At 38.6% G+C, this 17,079-nt stretch overlaps 1 protein-coding gene across 1 annotated transcript; it reads right to left on the bottom strand.

Annotated features, from left to right (window-relative positions):
• Nucleotides 1–14,622: 14,622 nt before the first annotated feature.
• Nucleotides 14,623–16,440, bottom strand: LOC116114739 (geraniol 8-hydroxylase-like). Its single transcript, XM_031400876.1, has 2 exons — nucleotides 15,493–16,440; nucleotides 14,623–15,414 (listed from the first exon to the last, which is right to left on the bottom strand). The coding sequence occupies exons 1-2, from the start codon at nucleotides 16,438–16,440 to the stop codon at nucleotides 14,785–14,787; spliced, it is 1,578 nt and encodes a 525-aa protein (XP_031256736.1). The 3' UTR covers nucleotides 14,623–14,784.
• Nucleotides 16,441–17,079: the final 639 nt, after the last annotated feature.

Here is a 17,079-nt window from a genome sequence, read left to right as displayed (position 1 = left end):
ATATAGCATAAAGGAAAAGAAACAACAACACTTGGAACCATAATCGTGAAGAATAAAGGAGGAGGAGAGGAAGAGAAACTCCTCTCCTCTCTAAGCTCCACCTTTCGAAGAAGCCCCAAATGTATTCTCTCCAAAATGTGTATATCAAACCTCAAAACTCTTTAAAAACAGACTAAAGCTGCCTTTATATAGTTTTTAGACAAAATGGCAAACTTGTAAATACTGGTCACCGAAATTAGGGTTAGAAATGCGACATTTTTCCATTCTACCCGATTTGTACTATGGCGCAGTTTATTTGCACCACGTGGTTGAATTGAGCCTCAGTGCAGTTTAATTGAGCCCTAGTGCATTTCCAGGTGATTTTTCCTTTGACAAAAGCCATATCACGCCGTGATGCGGACTAATTGTGCTGCAGCGCAATTTGGATTTTGTCGACTTTATGCTATGGCTCAGAAAGATATGTTGCGGCTCAAATGTAGAATTTCACTCTTTTTCTGCTCGCCTTGATTTATCCGCATCAATGGGTGCAGGATGTCCGAACACCAGCACAAGCATGAATAATCCATTCTTTTGCACCTAAATACCTGAAAACACACATAACACTCGTGATTTCGGAAGATAACGAAACATGCAAGAATTCACTTTATAAATCATGCATTAAACCTTAAATTCCTTATAGTTCACCCCCAAATCACTAAATAAATCCGCATTTCCAACACTCAACAGTCACTATATATGTTGACTGACTCTGCCCCCATTTCTTTAGTGAGGCAAATCCTCATGAGCATGGTTTTATACTTTGCCTCATTGTTCAAGGCGGCAAATCCAAATCTGATTGCAACTCAGATTGGATTCCCTTTAGGACTTTCGAGCAGGAGCTTGGCTCCCACCCCCTTCTCATTTGAGGACCCATCCATGTACAATGTCCACTGCCATAGACTGTTAAGCTTTGGCTCTGTTGGCCTTTTTTCTTCCGAGGTGCTCGCTTCAGGCAGGCTTATCTCCCCCTCGGGATGGTAGAAGAACTCTGAGATAAAGTTAGCCAAAGCTTATCCTTTGATTGCGGTTCTTGGGATGTACTTGATGTCGTGCTGACTCAACTCTATATTCCATTGAATAATCTATCCGATGCCTCGGGCTTTTACATTATCTTTTCCAGCGAAAAATTTGTTAGGACATGTATAGAGTGTGCCTAAAAATAGAGCCATAACTTCTGAGCGGCTATGATGAGTGCATAGGCAAAATTCTCCATTTCTAGATACCTTGTCTTGGCATCGAGTAACCGCTTGCTCACATAGTACACTAGCCACTGCACTTCCCCTTTTTTGCGTATCAAAGCCACGCTGATCGCGAACTTAGATACCGATAAGTATAATAGTAGGTGGTTGCCCAGGATGGGCTTTGACAACAAAAGAGGCTGTTCTTAATGCCTTTTCAACTCCTGGAATGCTTTCTCGCACTTCTCTATCCACTTGAAACTCTTGTTGCCCTTTAGGGTTTCAAAGAAAAGTAGGCACCTATCTGTAGCTTGGGAAACAAACCTGCTCAGTGCGACCACTTGCCCTATCAAACTCTGAACCTGCTTTATATTAGTCGAACTTTGCATGTTCAGGAGAGCTTGAATCTTATCTGGGTTGGCTTCAACACCACGTTGATTTACAAAGAAGCCCAAAAACTTTCCCAAGCTTACCTTGAAAGTGCACTTTAGAGGGTTTAATCTCATTTGGTATTTTCTGAGGATACCAAACATTTCCTCTAGGTGCTCGATGTGGCTTTCGACGGCCTTTGACTTGACAAGCATGTCGTAAATGTACACCTTTATGGTTTTGCCAATTTGCTCAACAAACATTTGATTCATCAAACACGGATAGGTCGCTCTAGCGTTCTTCAGGCCAAATGACATAACCCTGTAACAATAGATACTGCGGTCAGTAATAAAGGAGGTGTGTTCTTTATTGGGCTAATACATCAGGATTTGGTTATATCCTGAGTATGCATCCATGAAGCTTAGTAGTGCATTCTTCGCTAGCACATCTACTAATTGATCAATCCGGGGTAGTGAAAAGCTGTCTTTAGGATAGACCTTATTGAGATTAGTGAAGTTGATGCAAGTCTGCCACTTGCCATCCGACTTCTTCACCAAGACCGGGTTGGCGAGCTAGTCTGGGTACTTTACTTCCTGAATGAAGTTGATGTTCAGGAGCTTATCAACTTCATCCTTGAGCGCTCTAGATTGCTCAGCATCCATAGACTTTCTTTTATGTCTTATTGGTTGAGCCCTTGAGTCGATGTTCAATCTATAGCACATTCTTGGGGCTGATCCCCACCATGTCTACATGTGCCCAAGGAAATACGTTGAGGTTTTTCTTTAGGAACCTTACAAGACTATTTGCCAGTTTGTCGCTCAAACTACTCCTAATTTTAACACATGAGTTGGGTCTTCCTCATTGATAGGTACTTCTCACAGCTCTTCTATTGACCCTGTTGTGGGCTCTTTTTTATGGATGCGAGGATCTATGATGTCTTCCAATGATTGGGGCTTTGGCTAGGACTCAGCGATGACCATAGTCCTCAGGAGTGACCATTTTTGTGCAACATGAATGGCCTAATTGTAGCGCTCCCTTGAGTCTTTTCTATAACTTCTGATCGTTGTGATTCCATATGGAGTTTGGAATCTCATTGCCTGACAACGCATTGAGGTGACTACGCTTAGGTCGTCCAAGATTGACCTTCCCAAAATGACGTTATAAGTTGTCAGGCAATCGACCATTAAAAACTTTGTCATCACAATTCATTACTCGGGGGACCGAGTCTGTCTTGGCCTTCCGTGCATATTGCTCGTGAGAGTGCCTAGAGCTTCCTACAATGTTAGACACCCCATAGATCATACCTACCAATACATCGTCCTTTAGCTGGGTTTGTTGGATCTAACTATTTTGCTCACTCAGATTTTCGCAAGCTGGCTCTTTCTTGACAAATTCTTTCAAGTGGCCTATTCTAATCAGGTCCTTAATGGCATCTTTCAAACCCTGACACTTATTGGTGTTGTGCCCGATGTCTCAGTGGTACTTGCAGTTCTTTTGGTGATCTCTTTTGCTTGGTGCCGCTTTCATTTTCTTTGGTGTAGGTAGTTTTCTTGTCTCATGAGAGACTTCATAGATGTGAGCTACATCTTACGTTAGGGGGTGTACTCTACATACCGCGAAAAAGGTTGCCTTTCCTCTCAAGATTCTATTTTCTGCCTTTTTTGGAATCTGTTTCGGTCCCTATCATTGTGATCTTGGCCCCTTCTTTTGTTTGTTAGGCGATCTTGTCGCCTATTAGGGGCTCTTCTGGGTGAGCTTCTAGCTAAGGCTTCCAGCAAGCTTTCCACTTGTTGATGTTTGACGGCCATTTGATAGAACTTGGCCAAGCTCACATGGTCTTCGCTTTAAAGCTCTTTCCATAGCTCCGTTTGTGGCCTCATTCTTGCTAAAAGCAAAGTTCGGATTGATTACTCAGGTGCATCCACGACCTTTGCTTGTTCGTTCTGGAACCTCGTTAAATATGAGGTTACAGTTTAGTCTCTTTCCTGACGAATATCACTCAAATAGTTGAGTGGCATTGCGAACTGTCTCATAAACTTGGAATTGTTGTAAGTATAGTGAGGTAAACTATTGCCAAGACTGTATTGAGTTTGTCGTGAGCCTTTTTTACCACCTCTTGGCATCCCCTACTAAAGTGACAGTGAAATAGTGATATTTTGCCAAGTCAAAGACTTGATGCAGCTCCATCAGGTCGTTAAAAGAGTCAAGGTGGTCTCTAGGATCCCCTTTCTCATCAAACTTGCTCTTTGGTGCCCTGAAGCCCTAGAGAAGCAGGGCTTGACGAATTTCCTTCATGAACGAAGAACTCACTATCTCTTTTGCTGCATTATTCTTGTGGGCTCTTAGATCGTCGAGCATTTTTTGCACTCGATTTAAGTCCTCATCATGAGGAGTATTTTGGCTGTGAGCTTTGTTTAGCCTTACCTCGAGTAGGTGAGTTCAGAGATCAATTGCTTGTGAGCCTCCTCTATCATGTGCATTAGTGCGCGAGGTAAAGTCATGATGGCTGGGTTGGTAGGTGCTATCATGCTTATTAGTGTGCCATTCGTGACGTTGGTTAAAATCAAAATGTTGGTCGTTGCCAGATTGGCGCACATGGCTTATCTCTCGAGCTTGCGAATTTTGAGCTTACCTTTGGCATGGGTTAAAACTAGCACGCTGGCATTGGCCATTTCGTTGATTATAGTGGAAATCCCTTTGTTGACCATTGCCTTTATTTTCTCGCATAGGTTGTTTGCCTGGTCGTCTCCTAGGGTTAAAGTGCCCGTAGGATTCACACTTGTGAGTGAAAAATACCTTGTGGTGTCAGGGGTGACAATTGCTTCTTGGGGTTGATGAACTAGATTTGTTGTTGACCGAGTTTTGACCTATTGGAGTAACCTCTGTAAAGTGTGGTTGATCGAGGTCTTGTTGGGCCGGTTGCTGGTTCCTTAATTTAGCCATGTTTTATTGCACCGCTTGTGCAACCATTTTCTTTATCATCTCCATTAATTGGCCATTCTCGGGATTCAAAGTCCCTGGCTACTGCTGATTCGTGACCTACTACACTAGTGTCATTGGTGGTCGACCTAGAGGAGCAATCTACTGCACCTTTTGATTGGAAGTTTCTACGTTGTCATGGTTTTCGATAATGGTTTTTGATCTGGTGTGGTCCATTTGAAGTTTCAGGTGATCGGTTCTCTAAAATCGTTTGTCAAAAATTTTGAAAGTAGGCGGATGTCCTCCTTCTAGTGCTAAAATGTTGATGCAAGAATTACATTAACTAGAGTGATCCGATTGACCTTGATAGAAGCGGAACCGATTGTGTGTGTTTAAAGATAATCAGCAAAGTAATATGAAAGTCAAAATAGTAATGTAAAAACACAATCAGTTTTTAAAGTGGTTCGGAAAATTGTAATCTTACTTAGAGAGCTTACAAGAAAATAGTAATATGCCTAAAATGATTTGCTAACCCCTTTTCCATTATTGGAGGAAGTTTATATACAAGTTTCTTACAAAGGAAAGAGTGAAATTAAAGAAAGTACGATCAAGGTGGACGTGTAACTTCGATATTCTTGTGATTGCTATTGATCTAATCTCTTTCTAAATATCCGGGATCTGAGCTTATCTGTGATTTGCTTGAACAACTGTTAGGATTGGTTGCAACTGGCTTATGCTGGGCTAATCAAGTGTTGAGCCAGACTGATTCTAGGTTGGACTATAACCTCGTAGAACTTTGACTTGTCTAAGCTTAATGGAAAAATCACACACAACATAGATCATTCCTTATTTAGCCGATTAAAGAACAAAATTGACACTTTCCAGAAATGTAATTAAAAAGACATAAATTTTTTTATTGTTCCTATTTTGATTGTGTGTCTGAGTTGATCAAGATTTTGCCTGTTGGATTATTACTGGATATTTACATTGTTGGATTATTATCGGAAACTTAATAAATATTAATGGTTAGGTCTGGCATATAATGATGCCTTGATTGGAATTTTGGAGAGTTAAACCTAATTTGTATGAATTACATGGAAAATACAGTCCTTTGAAATTTGCTTGACTAGCCTTTGGACTATCAAATTATTTATCTTCATCTTTGTCTTGGAAATATTTCTTGTTGTTAATGTGCAATTAATTGTTCTTTAATAATACAATTTTTGGCATATGTGTTATTTGTGTAATTGAATGGTTGTTACAATTTATTGTTCTTTAATAATCCACTTTTTGAATGGAGGAGATGCGCATTGGATTATGAATAGCTTTATTAAATTTAATAGCGAGTTAACAACATGTTCCCACCCAAAAAATAGCCCATTGACACTTTTCCACCCTCATACTTTTAAAATACCCGTTTACTACCAAAATATTAGGTTTTCCTCTGATTTGGGTGGGAAACAAAGTGATTTACTAAAAAAACCCCTCTCTTTTTTCTTCCCCTCTTAGCCTTGTCCATTACTGGCAATTTGCGCAACGTTGGGGAGTGCCGACGACTAGAAAGTCAACAAACAAATCACAAATACTGCAAACAAACATTCCTTAATTGTCTTGCAACCTAACAAGCGCAAAAATTGAACAAATCAAACCCAATTTATCCAATTAAAACTCGAAAAACCCTTAGGTGGGGAAGCTTCAATAACCGGCGATTGGTAAGCAAATGAGATCAGAAATGTTGGGGCTTTTGGAGAGGAAGATTTAGGGAGTCGATTGGTGGTGACAAAGATTTTTGATGTTGGAAATGATCGAAAATTGGCTTGGAAGTTGAAAGGTCGTGTGGTGCACGGTTGGCGATCGGCGAGCAAGGGACGGTGATGGAGTAAAGGGTTTTGTAGAGTGGGTTGTGAGGAGTGTGATGGTGGTGTCTGGGTGAATTTCTGGCAAAGAAATCGACTGAAAATCCGGCTTGAAGAGTCGACCATGCGAATGGAGGTGGTGGTCAGAAATGGTGAGTGATGACGGCAAATGGAGGTTGGGCTTTGTAGAAGTGGTCTCGGAAGTGATTTTGAATGCCATATACTTTGGGAGAATTATTTAATTAGACTTTATCTTTTCTATAAACAATTCTAATACTACTCGGGTTTTCTTAGTTTGAAAGAATCCTATGTTATGTGTTTATTATTTCTTAGTTTGAAAGAACCCAAAAGAGAGCAAGAGCAAGAGCAAGAGGAGCCAGATTAGAGCCAAAACAAAGCAAAAAACTAGAAAAAACACCAACAACATCTACACAAAGGATTAGGAAAGCACCCAACAGGCAGCAAAAAAACCTCCTACAGCTTGCAATTTAAAAAAAAAGAACCCAACAACATCCAACTCTACTCCAAAGCAACACCAATGCCAAAAGAAAAGAGCCAACAACACACCAGCAGCTTCATAAAGCAACACAAACTAGACAGTTGAATAAATTCCAAAGAAAGCATAAACAAATCCTAGAAGAATATCAACAACAACCCTCCAACCTAGAGCCTCCAAGAACTCCAAACTAAGATCCAACAACAGCCAACCTAAACACCAACAAACCCAGCAAAATGAAGATGGAGAATAGACTAGACCAGAGCTGAGAGATTCTAGACCCAAGGCCTTGCCCTACGACTAACACAACTCCAGGCAACCTAACCACCAGCCTAAAAAAAACAGACCCAACACCCCATAGAAAGCCAACCCCATAGCCATGAGGAAAGACCAGACCACCAAAAAACCAAACTAACATCTAATAGAGGAACCCCCGCAGCAATATCCAAAACCAACCTCCCCTAACTAGCCATACCCAACCCCAACACAAGTAGAGATGGGCGTTTTACCTGTCCCGTGTTGAGCGGGTCAGGGATTCCCTAATTTTTTTGGGTATAGGGGTGGGTATGGGTAGAAGTGTGTTCCTCGATAGTAGGGCCAGGTAGGGATTAGGGGTGTGTGTATCCCCGCCCTGACTTACCCGAAAATTCCCCACAGATTGCCTGCCCTGGGAATTACCTGCATCCCTGAAAAATCCCTGCAAATTACCCGCCTCAAAAATTCCCTAAAAATTCCACAATTTATGATGATAGTGATGTGGACGATGAGGTATGGTAAAGTTGAGGAAGGATTTTCTTTCTTTTTTCTATAGTCATTTCAATAAAAATATAATACTACTCTATATAGCATATCAACTGAACTAAATTTTTTTATTGTTTATTAGGAAATTAAAATGACAGATTTATGATGAAAGTGAAGCTTGCTGGTGCAGTGTATGGGATTTGGGATTTTGTAATTGTATATCTAGTTGTGTTATTTTGTTGGGATTTTGGGTGTGTGCAAAATATTGTTTTGTGATGGCTGTTCAGTAGGGATTTTGGGTGTATGCGAAATGTGCAATTGAAATGTTGTGCTTTTGTGAACTTGAGATGTTCTACAAGTTGTAGTTAGGTTATGACATTGGCTTTCACTTATAGTTTGACTCTCTGAACTTGGCACCAATTTGAAAGAAAGTTTCCACAAATGTTAAAAATGTTTATTATATTTGTTTTTATATATTCTTATGGGTATATAAATATGGCTTGTAATGATATTTTGGGATTTTCACAACAAAAGATTTTGAATGTAGGTTATGTCCTATGCAAGACTAATAGCCCTTTTCTAGTTCTTCTTTTATTTATTTATTTATTTTGGGTATTTGGATAATTGTTGGACTCATGGTAGTTTCAAGTTCCCCATTGTGACTCTTAGAGAATTAAGATGTTTAAGGCATTAAGCTAAAGAAAATTATTATCGAAAATTAGAAATTGATCAATGGGGATTAATCCCCATTTGCAAGGAAAATTCCCCATGGGATTACTGCCCAATCGGGGGAAATTCCCCGTGAGGATTACTCCTTATTTGGGGGAAAATTCTCCTTGGCATCACTCCCCGCTAGGGGAAATTTCCAGCAGGGAATTTCTCCCTAAACAGGGGCGAGTAGGGGATGGCTGGATGGGGGATCATCTCATCCCCCGCAGGTCGGGGAAGGGGATTCCCCAACACCCCCAACTCAGTTATGAGTATTTCCCCCAAAGTTGGGGACGGGGACCCCATTCCTTGGCCCGACCCACCTTGCGCCCATCTTTAAACACAAGATCACAACAAACTAGCAAGCAGCAAAAGCATAAAATCCAAAGAAACCAGCAAAAACCAAACAGCAGCAGGAGAAAAAAAAACGCAAGCTTCAGCACCATCAGCCTGTTGGGATATTGTGGCTCACTTTCCTATCTGTTTCCATGTGAAATTGTATGTCTTTATGAAAACTATTTAATAAAGAATACAATTGTAAATAGGAATAGAATTTAGGAGTCTTATAAGGAATTGAAATATGAATCCTATTGAAATTAGAATATCTCATTTACTACCTATAAATATAGGGGTGAGAACCAATTCAAGGTTATGAGAGAATGAGAGAATGTGAAAACACAGGGTATTTAATGTAAGGGTTATTAAACATCATTGGGAGAGTGTCTTAGAAACTAAGATTGTTTCCACTCTACGTACAAGGTTGAGCATGGTTAGAAACTAGGATGTTTCTGCTCTGTTTTATGTATCACGTTTATGGTGTTGTGTACTCTTGTATATCGTGTTCATGAAACTATAGTGGATTTCTCTCATCAGTGGATGTAGGTGGGTTATGCCAAACCACGTAAATATTGTGTCTCTTTGTGTGGTGTGATTTTATTCCTATGTTATTTATCTCAAATGTATGTTTTTTGTTGTGTGATCTCCTAACAAGTGGTATCAGAGCTCCAGGTTGCGATCTGGGAGATGAGTTCTTTCGAGATGGTGGATGCGCATAAGAGATGGACTACAATAGGTTTAAGTTGTAGGTAGTGTTAGAGTAGAAGCCCTAGAGCCAATCAATTATTGTAGAATTGACTCTTTGTAATAATGTTTATTGATAAATAAAAGGCATTTTTAACTATATCGCGTAAATCATCATTGTATGTATTGATATATGTCTTTAGAATGGTAGAACCGTGGCGAGGGTATCAAGTGTTTCAAATCTTGATAGTAGGAACCCTATGAGCACATATGGTGGCCATTCTAGAAACGTCCGTAGCCCCAGTATTATTCTGAAGTAAGGGCACAGATAATACAGTAAGGCTATCATAGTGTTGAACGACCCTGTCGAAAGGCAGTGACTGATCTCACTTGTCAAGGTTGTTTGGTGACAACCTGGTGCAACACATGGGTGCTTGTTGTAGGCGGATATACCGCAGCAAGTTCACTGGACTGACCCACCAGAGGATTCCATATGGATGGTAACCCCAGTGTCTATGGAACAAATCCTCTAACGAATGGTGGTGCATGTGATCCTTAGACTTGAGGTCACCGGAGTGCCTTGTGCACCGACTGGTGCAGTTTGACACTAGCCTAACGCAGTTCTATTCAGAGCTGTCAGTACGGTGGTGATTGGCTACATCAAGGAGTGTATCAAGACTATGGTGGATTGACAGAGGATTCATCACTCCCGGGTACGGGAGAAGTTATCTCACGGCGCAATTCAGTAAATGGCAATGACACTAAAACTGTGGCCACAGTGGGATTGAGTTGTTGCTCTATCCAGTTTATAATACAGGTCATTGGTCCAGTAACTGAATACACAATATCGAGAGTAACCAAAGGTTGACACTATTTCTATGCCTCGGTCTTGTCGAGATAAGGGATGATGAAAGGATCGAATTGTACGGTAACCATATTGTTGACAGGTAGCTACTTTGCTGAATTCGAATCTATCGGGTGGGAATGATGCCTTGCTAGGGGCCAATCTTGGTCTGTGTTTAGTGAGACGATTAATTGGTGTTAATCGCGATACTACACACTGCCGGTAAGATGAGGAGCCTATGGGTCACACACATAGAAGATAATTTAAGACTTAGGAAGAAAGAAGGGCGTTTTCGTCTTTTTAGGTGAAAGGGTATTTTGGTAATTTCATAGTGCAATTAAATTTGCTGAGGTAGTAGCCTTTTATTTAATTTGTTAGAAAAATTAAATAAGTGAGATTACATTTAAATATGTGTTCGCATATATTTAAATAAATTATCATTATTGATTAAATGTTAATATATTAAATATATATATTAATTGATTTTAATTGAGATAATGATAAATAAAATTAAAATATCTAAATGGGAGTGTTTGGATACAAGGGGTGTTTGGGTTGGAGCCCAAGCCTATTCCATATGGGAATAGGGCAATTAAAATATCACTATAAAAAAAAAAGTTTTAATTGAAAAAAGGGTAGAGATTTCATTATCCATTCTTTTCATTGAAAAGAAAAACCCACAGCCCCAAAACACTCTCTCCCACGCCAGTTTTAGTTTTGATTGAAAAATCAAATACTCTTCATTTTCTTCTTTGTTTCTTAAGACTAAAGAGGATCTAGCAAATCCCTCTTTATTTCCTTGTGATTATCTTCGTGTGGACTACATCGTTTCAATCCAACACTTGGGTCGGTAGCAAAATACGTTCTGAGACAAAGTTGGAGGAGCCTCCAAACGTGTGTATGATTTCTTAAACTCTACACTAATTTTCTGCAGATTCTTGTTTTGATATAAACTGTAAATTTTGTGCCCTGATCTTGGTTCTATGGAACAATCCGTGTTGTTATTAATTTTTGTTTTCCGCTGCCCCAATGGATCATTTCCTAACAGGTGGATCGGAATGGTTCTCAAATCTTGACAGCAAAATTCAGCATGGTAACTATGCGACTTGGATACTAGCAAAATTCGACATGGTTAACCTGGATGTTGTGGTGATGGAGTGTTATCTTCATCATGTTCATCGATGTGATGGAAAACTCGCCAAGGTGGAGATTGTTGGGATATTGTAGCTCGCTTTCCTATTTGTTCCCTTGTGAAATTGTATGTCTTTATGAAAACTATTTAATAAAGAATACAATTGTATATAAGAATAGAATTTAGGAGTCATATTAGGAATTAAAATATGAATCCTATTGGAATTAGAATATCCCATATACTACCAATAAATATAGGATTGAGAACCAATTCAAGGTTATGAGAGAATGAGAGAATGTGAAAACACAGGGTATTTAATGTAAGGGTTATTAAACATCATTGGGAGAGTGTCTTAGAAACTAAGATTGTTTCCACTCTACGTACAAGGTTGAGCATGGTTAGAAACTAGGATGTTTCTGCTCTGTTTTATGTACTAGGTTTATGGTATTACATACTCTTGTATATCATGTTCATGCAATTATAGGGGATTTCTCTCATTCGTGGATGTAGACGGGTTATGCCAAACCACGTAAATATCGTGTCTCTTTGTGTGGTGTGATTTTATTCCTATGTTATTTATCTCGAATGTATGTTTTCCGCTGTGCTATCTTCTAACATAGCCAACACTCCAAAAGAAACCATATCACTTCATCAAAAAATCAACATTATACATAAAAACTAATTTAATCGCAAGTTTGGAAAAAGAGAGAGAAGAAACCTTCGACAATGGAGTCTCGGAGAGATCGAAGGCTACAGAAGATTTGTACGATTGAGTGGTTTCTTCAATCGATTTGTGAGTGATTTGTTCGATTTGTGCAAGAAGAGAGAAGAACCAGTGAAGTTTTGATCAACTTGTGCGAGAAAAGTGAAGGCTACAGAGAAGAGAGTGAAGATTTGTGCTGAATGAGAATGAATTTTGGGTTCAAAAAATCCTAAACTGTTTTTTGATATAAGTGACCCACTTTGGGGTCCAAATCAGTCCAATCGGCTGGTTAGTACTGTTTCACGGTCCAAAGCCAGGTTAAAGCAGGTTTACCACAAAAGCTGGGTTTTATATTGAATCGGATTGGTGGAGGGCTTGGGTCCCTTTCCAGCCAGTTAAACCAGCCGGTCCAGGCCGGGTTCCTGATCATTGATAAAAAGGTCTGCTACCACAAGAAAATCTGTTACAACTTTCAGCTTTGAAAAGCTAAAAATTCAGGAGCATTGTCCCCCAATAATTAGCTGTATCAATTATCCAAAATATGTAGCCTTTTGACAGATAAGATGAGCAGTGTTCTATGAATTTTTTCTATTCTTTGTTTTTCTTTTTGCTCTATTGTCATCTGGTGAACCTTTGTTCATTACTCTTTATACAAGAGATGAAAAACTCAGTCAATGATAGTAAGAAAACAGAGATGATCTGGGAACATCGGCATAGGAATTAGATTTTTTATAATCTCAAATTCTTTTGCCCACCCGTATTTATAAACATATTTTAAAATTTATAGTTTTATAATTATTAAGCATTATTCTCACCAACTACGGGTTCGACAAATTAAGCACCTTTCCAACCGCTGTTTTTTTCTCTCCAAAAATCCATATTTTAAACAATTAATTAGTTTTGTTGATTAGTTAATCGTTCACATTTTATCTATGAAATTCGTGGAATGGAGTTAGATAAAAGTCCTTATCCCTTAAATTTGACATCCAAATAACATAAGTTTAGATCATTTCTAGAGATTACTTTGATTTAATTTTTAGTTGTAATAAATCTATAGGAAATGAAAATGATATACATAATATAATGCTTCTTGTTTTCCATATTTGATTGCTTGGGGTCAACTGAGAGTTTTCATGTTGAAATTTTTTGGCGGTAATTTTGATAACCAACGGCACTTTAGCACTTTATGATGCCTGAATTGGAATTTTGAGGCCTCAGAGGTCAATCCATTTTTTGTTTTCCCACAATTGAACTAAACTGTAAGAAGTAAGAATCATGTGGAAAACACAATCATCGAGGAATTCGCTTGGCTATTTACTTTTGGATGCTTAAATCATCCTTTTCATATTTTTCTTGTTAATGTACTATTCATGTTTTTTAATGATCCACGTTTTGATGCATGTCCTATTCGTGCAATACAAGGTCTTCACTTTCGTTCAAACGAAAGATAATGGACCATATATGAATATACAGTTGATCTTCTTTTTTTTTTTAAATTTTTTTATTTTTTTTTGAGTTTTTAGTTGTAATAGTTCTATAGGGAATCGAAATGATATACATAATACAATGCTTATTGTTTTCCATAATTGATTGCGTGGGGTCAATTGAGATTTTGCATGTTGAATTTTTTGGTTTTGAGTTTTTAGTTGTAATAGTTCTATAGGGAATTGACATGATATACATAATATAAATATAATGCTTCTTGTTTTCCATAATTGATTGCGAGGGGTCAATTGAGATTTTGAATGTTGAGTTTTTTGGTGGTACTATGATGCCTTCATTGGAATTTTGAGGCCTCAGAAGTCAATCCATTTGATTTTCCACAATTGAACTAAACTGTAATTATATATAACATATATGCTCCTATACTAAATTGATTAAGCCATTCTGTAATTCATTCGAGTCACAAAGATGAAGTTTTTTTGAGATTTGTTATAGAGCCGCATTAATTTAAAGTAGTGTACAGGTATTATTTCCTGAATACGTTGTTTCCTCCAATAGCTGATTTCTAATATTTCCATTAGTCAGATTAATAGGTGATTTGTGGTTGGTGCTTTCATTGCTGAAAATCGCCTTCCATCCCTCTTAAGGTAGAAAAATTTGCAAAGCCAACGCATGGTAAATAAATAAGTGAAACGATTTATCTTTAGAAATCGCTAGAAAAATTAAGAATTCTTTTATGCGACGATTTTCTCATTGTCAACTTGAATTTTAAACCCAATATGGCAATATCGATCTAAGACTCTTGATGCCCTAGAGTTCTCAAGATCGATGAAATAAAAGAATCCTACATCACTTCACCAAATACGAGTCCTTTGGAGGAAAGTGACTGGGACGTAGTTCACCGCCTAAATCTAAATGGCTCTTTATTGTCAGCTTACTTCACCGTCTTCATTCACTTTCAAAAGATTGCCGCCTATATTTTTCAATTTTTGTTCTCAATTGGGTCAAGCAAAATCTACACTCAGAAACTAAACTAATTAATAAAAATGATACCACAGAATCAACAACATACAAGTTCAAGCACATTAGTAAGAGACATTATTGGACATTAACCATACAATTGAAGCAATACAACCACAGATTAATGATGGTGTGTATTCATTTTCTAACATTGGATGCTTGAAAATAGAACTTACAAACCAGCCAAATAAAGCACCACTTTTTGGCCCAAGACAAGTTTTATTTTGCAAATACCTACCCATTTTGAGTCCACCACGAAAATGCTAAATAATTAAGCATCTTCTAGATATCATACTAATAAAGAGAAGATATCATACTAATAAAGCTCCAAATTCGATAATCTTGGTGTTGGAACAGCGATCAAAGGCTTCATTTTCTTCACAACAATCCCAAATTGGTCAGAAAGATCCAACTCAGTACCATCTGGCAATTTCCACGCAAAGGAGTGCAACAATGAAGCCAATACATACATTAGCATTTTCTCTGCCAAGTTAATCCCCGGGCAAACTCTCCTACCTGAACCAAATGGCATATACTGGAAATTTTGATTTTTTCCCATGTAATCAAAATTTCCAGGGTCATTCAAGAACCTTTCAGGTAGAAATTCCAAGGGGTTCTCCCAAAACTGAGGATCTGTATGGATAGCCCCAACATTTATCATAATTCTTGAACCTTTGGGTATGGTATAGCCGCCAATAGTGCAAGTTTCGCTCGGAGAACGTGATACTAGAAGGGGAAGAGCCGGGTGGAGACGTAATGTTTCTTTCACAACAGCATCTAAGTTCTTCAACTTAGGCAAGTGAAACTCTTCCACCAAGCCATCCATGCCCACAACTTCGGCTAATTCTTCTTGAACCTTCTTCAATATTTGCGGATGTTTCATCAATTCTGCCATTGTCCACTCCGCCATAGTGGTTGTTGTGTCGGTTCCACCCAAAATCATGTCCTGTGAAGAAAATAACACTGAGATGGCAAAATTCTTAGGAAATAATAAATAAGACTACTTACGAAACAGCAACTATACCACAAGCAACGCCTTAAGTTGGCTCTTCGTAATTGAATTTGCACTATCTTTATGCTCAGTAAGCTCGAGGAGAAGCTGCAAGAAATCCTTCTTTTCATTTTTCCCTTCTCCCTCTTTAACCGCTTCCGTATTCCTATACCCCTCTATAACAGGATCAAGAATAATCCTTTCAATAGAGGACAAAATTTTCTTTGTCCGCTTTTGTATTCCCTGTAAATCAAACCTCGAAAGCAACGGAAAGAGGTCTGAAACATTTGGTGTTGCTAAGAGCACCATGAATTCTGCAAACAACTCCCGTAACTCAACCCCAAGATTGGTCCTCTTCTCTCCTTCAAGCGAGCCACCCCACATCATGTTCTGAACCACATTGATCGAAGTTGCAAGAGACACTTCGCCAACCTCTACAGGCTGGCCAACTTTGTTGTACACATCTCTAATAGTTTTCTTAACAACTTGTTTTCTTAGAGGGTAACAAGCTTCAAGGCTCGCTTTACTCATCAAGTTGGTCACAAATATTTTGCGTAACTTTCTCCAGGAAGGACCATAAGGGGTCCAGGCAATATTGTTTTCACCATAGGACGAGAATAGGACTGCGACCGGTGGATCGCGATTGGCACAGATTGTATCTTGGTCACAAACCACTTCTTTTGCCAGTGAAGGTGAGCTCACCACAACGCATAATTTGTTTCCGAGCCACACCTTGTAAATAGGACCATAGTCCCCAGCCAATTCTGTGAACGATTTGGCCAGGTGAGAATCAAGAAATGGAAGGTAACCGATTACTGGCAAACCACGGGGACCCGGTGGCAGTGGAGGAACTAATTTCTTTGATTTCTTGAGATTCCAGATCACCCCCAATACAACAACAAAACAAGTGACGATTATCGTGAAAATCTTGCTTTTTTCATTGCTGGGATCGGACCTCCAAGACGACATATGGAATGCCATATTATTCATCTTTACTGTTAATTTGTGAATGAAAAGAAAATGCAGCAGTATATGACCACAACTCTAATATACATATGTATATTTATATATTGACAGTTTTAAGGGGATTACAAGGTCATTTAAACTTATGCGGAATAGGTTGTTTGTTCAATTTAGTGCAATTGAGTTGCGAATGACTGAATTCAAACATACATAAAAACAAGTAAAGAACACGCTCATTTTTACATGGTTCAGCATCAAGCCTATATTCATGGGACCATGTCTAGAGAAGCAAATTCACTATGAAATACTTATGAGTTCAATTACAAAGCAAGATAACCAAAAGTTGTAAAACACTCCCTGTTTACTACACAACAATTCTATCTTCTTTGATCGAACTTCAAGCCATCAAAGCAAGTTTCATGTGCACAACAACATCATGTTGAAGAAAAGCTCCTCTCAAGAATCAACAATGAAGACAAGACAGTAGCTTACACTCAAGCTCTCGTTACAAGGAGGACAACATCCAAAAGATCTCACACAAGGATAAGTGATGAGGGTAACTCTAAGCCTATCAAAGCATAGTAAGAAACCTTAATAAAAACAAGAACCTTAGAGAATATTCAGAGAGGCAAAACAATGTAATCGAGTTTCTTACAA

Source organism: Pistacia vera, unplaced genomic scaffold, assembly GCF_008641045.1.
Source record: "Pistacia vera cultivar Batoury unplaced genomic scaffold, PisVer_v2 Contig722, whole genome shotgun sequence".
Lineage (NCBI taxonomy): Eukaryota > Viridiplantae > Streptophyta > Magnoliopsida > Sapindales > Anacardiaceae > Pistacia > Pistacia vera.
Note: the sequence above shows the minus strand (reverse complement) of the source record. Positions and strands in the feature narration are given on the sequence as shown.

What these genes read in the sequence shown, in the direction of transcription:
- LOC116114739 (XM_031400876.1), bottom strand. Translation starts at nt 16,440, where the DNA reads ATGGCATTCCATATGTCGTCTTGGAGGTCCGATCCCAGCAATGAAAAA. An exon ending in AACTTAAGGCGTTGCTTGTG is followed by an intron (nt 15,415 to 15,492) that starts GTATAGTTGCTG and finishes TTTTCTTCACAG; the next exon opens with GACATGATTTTGGGTGGAAC.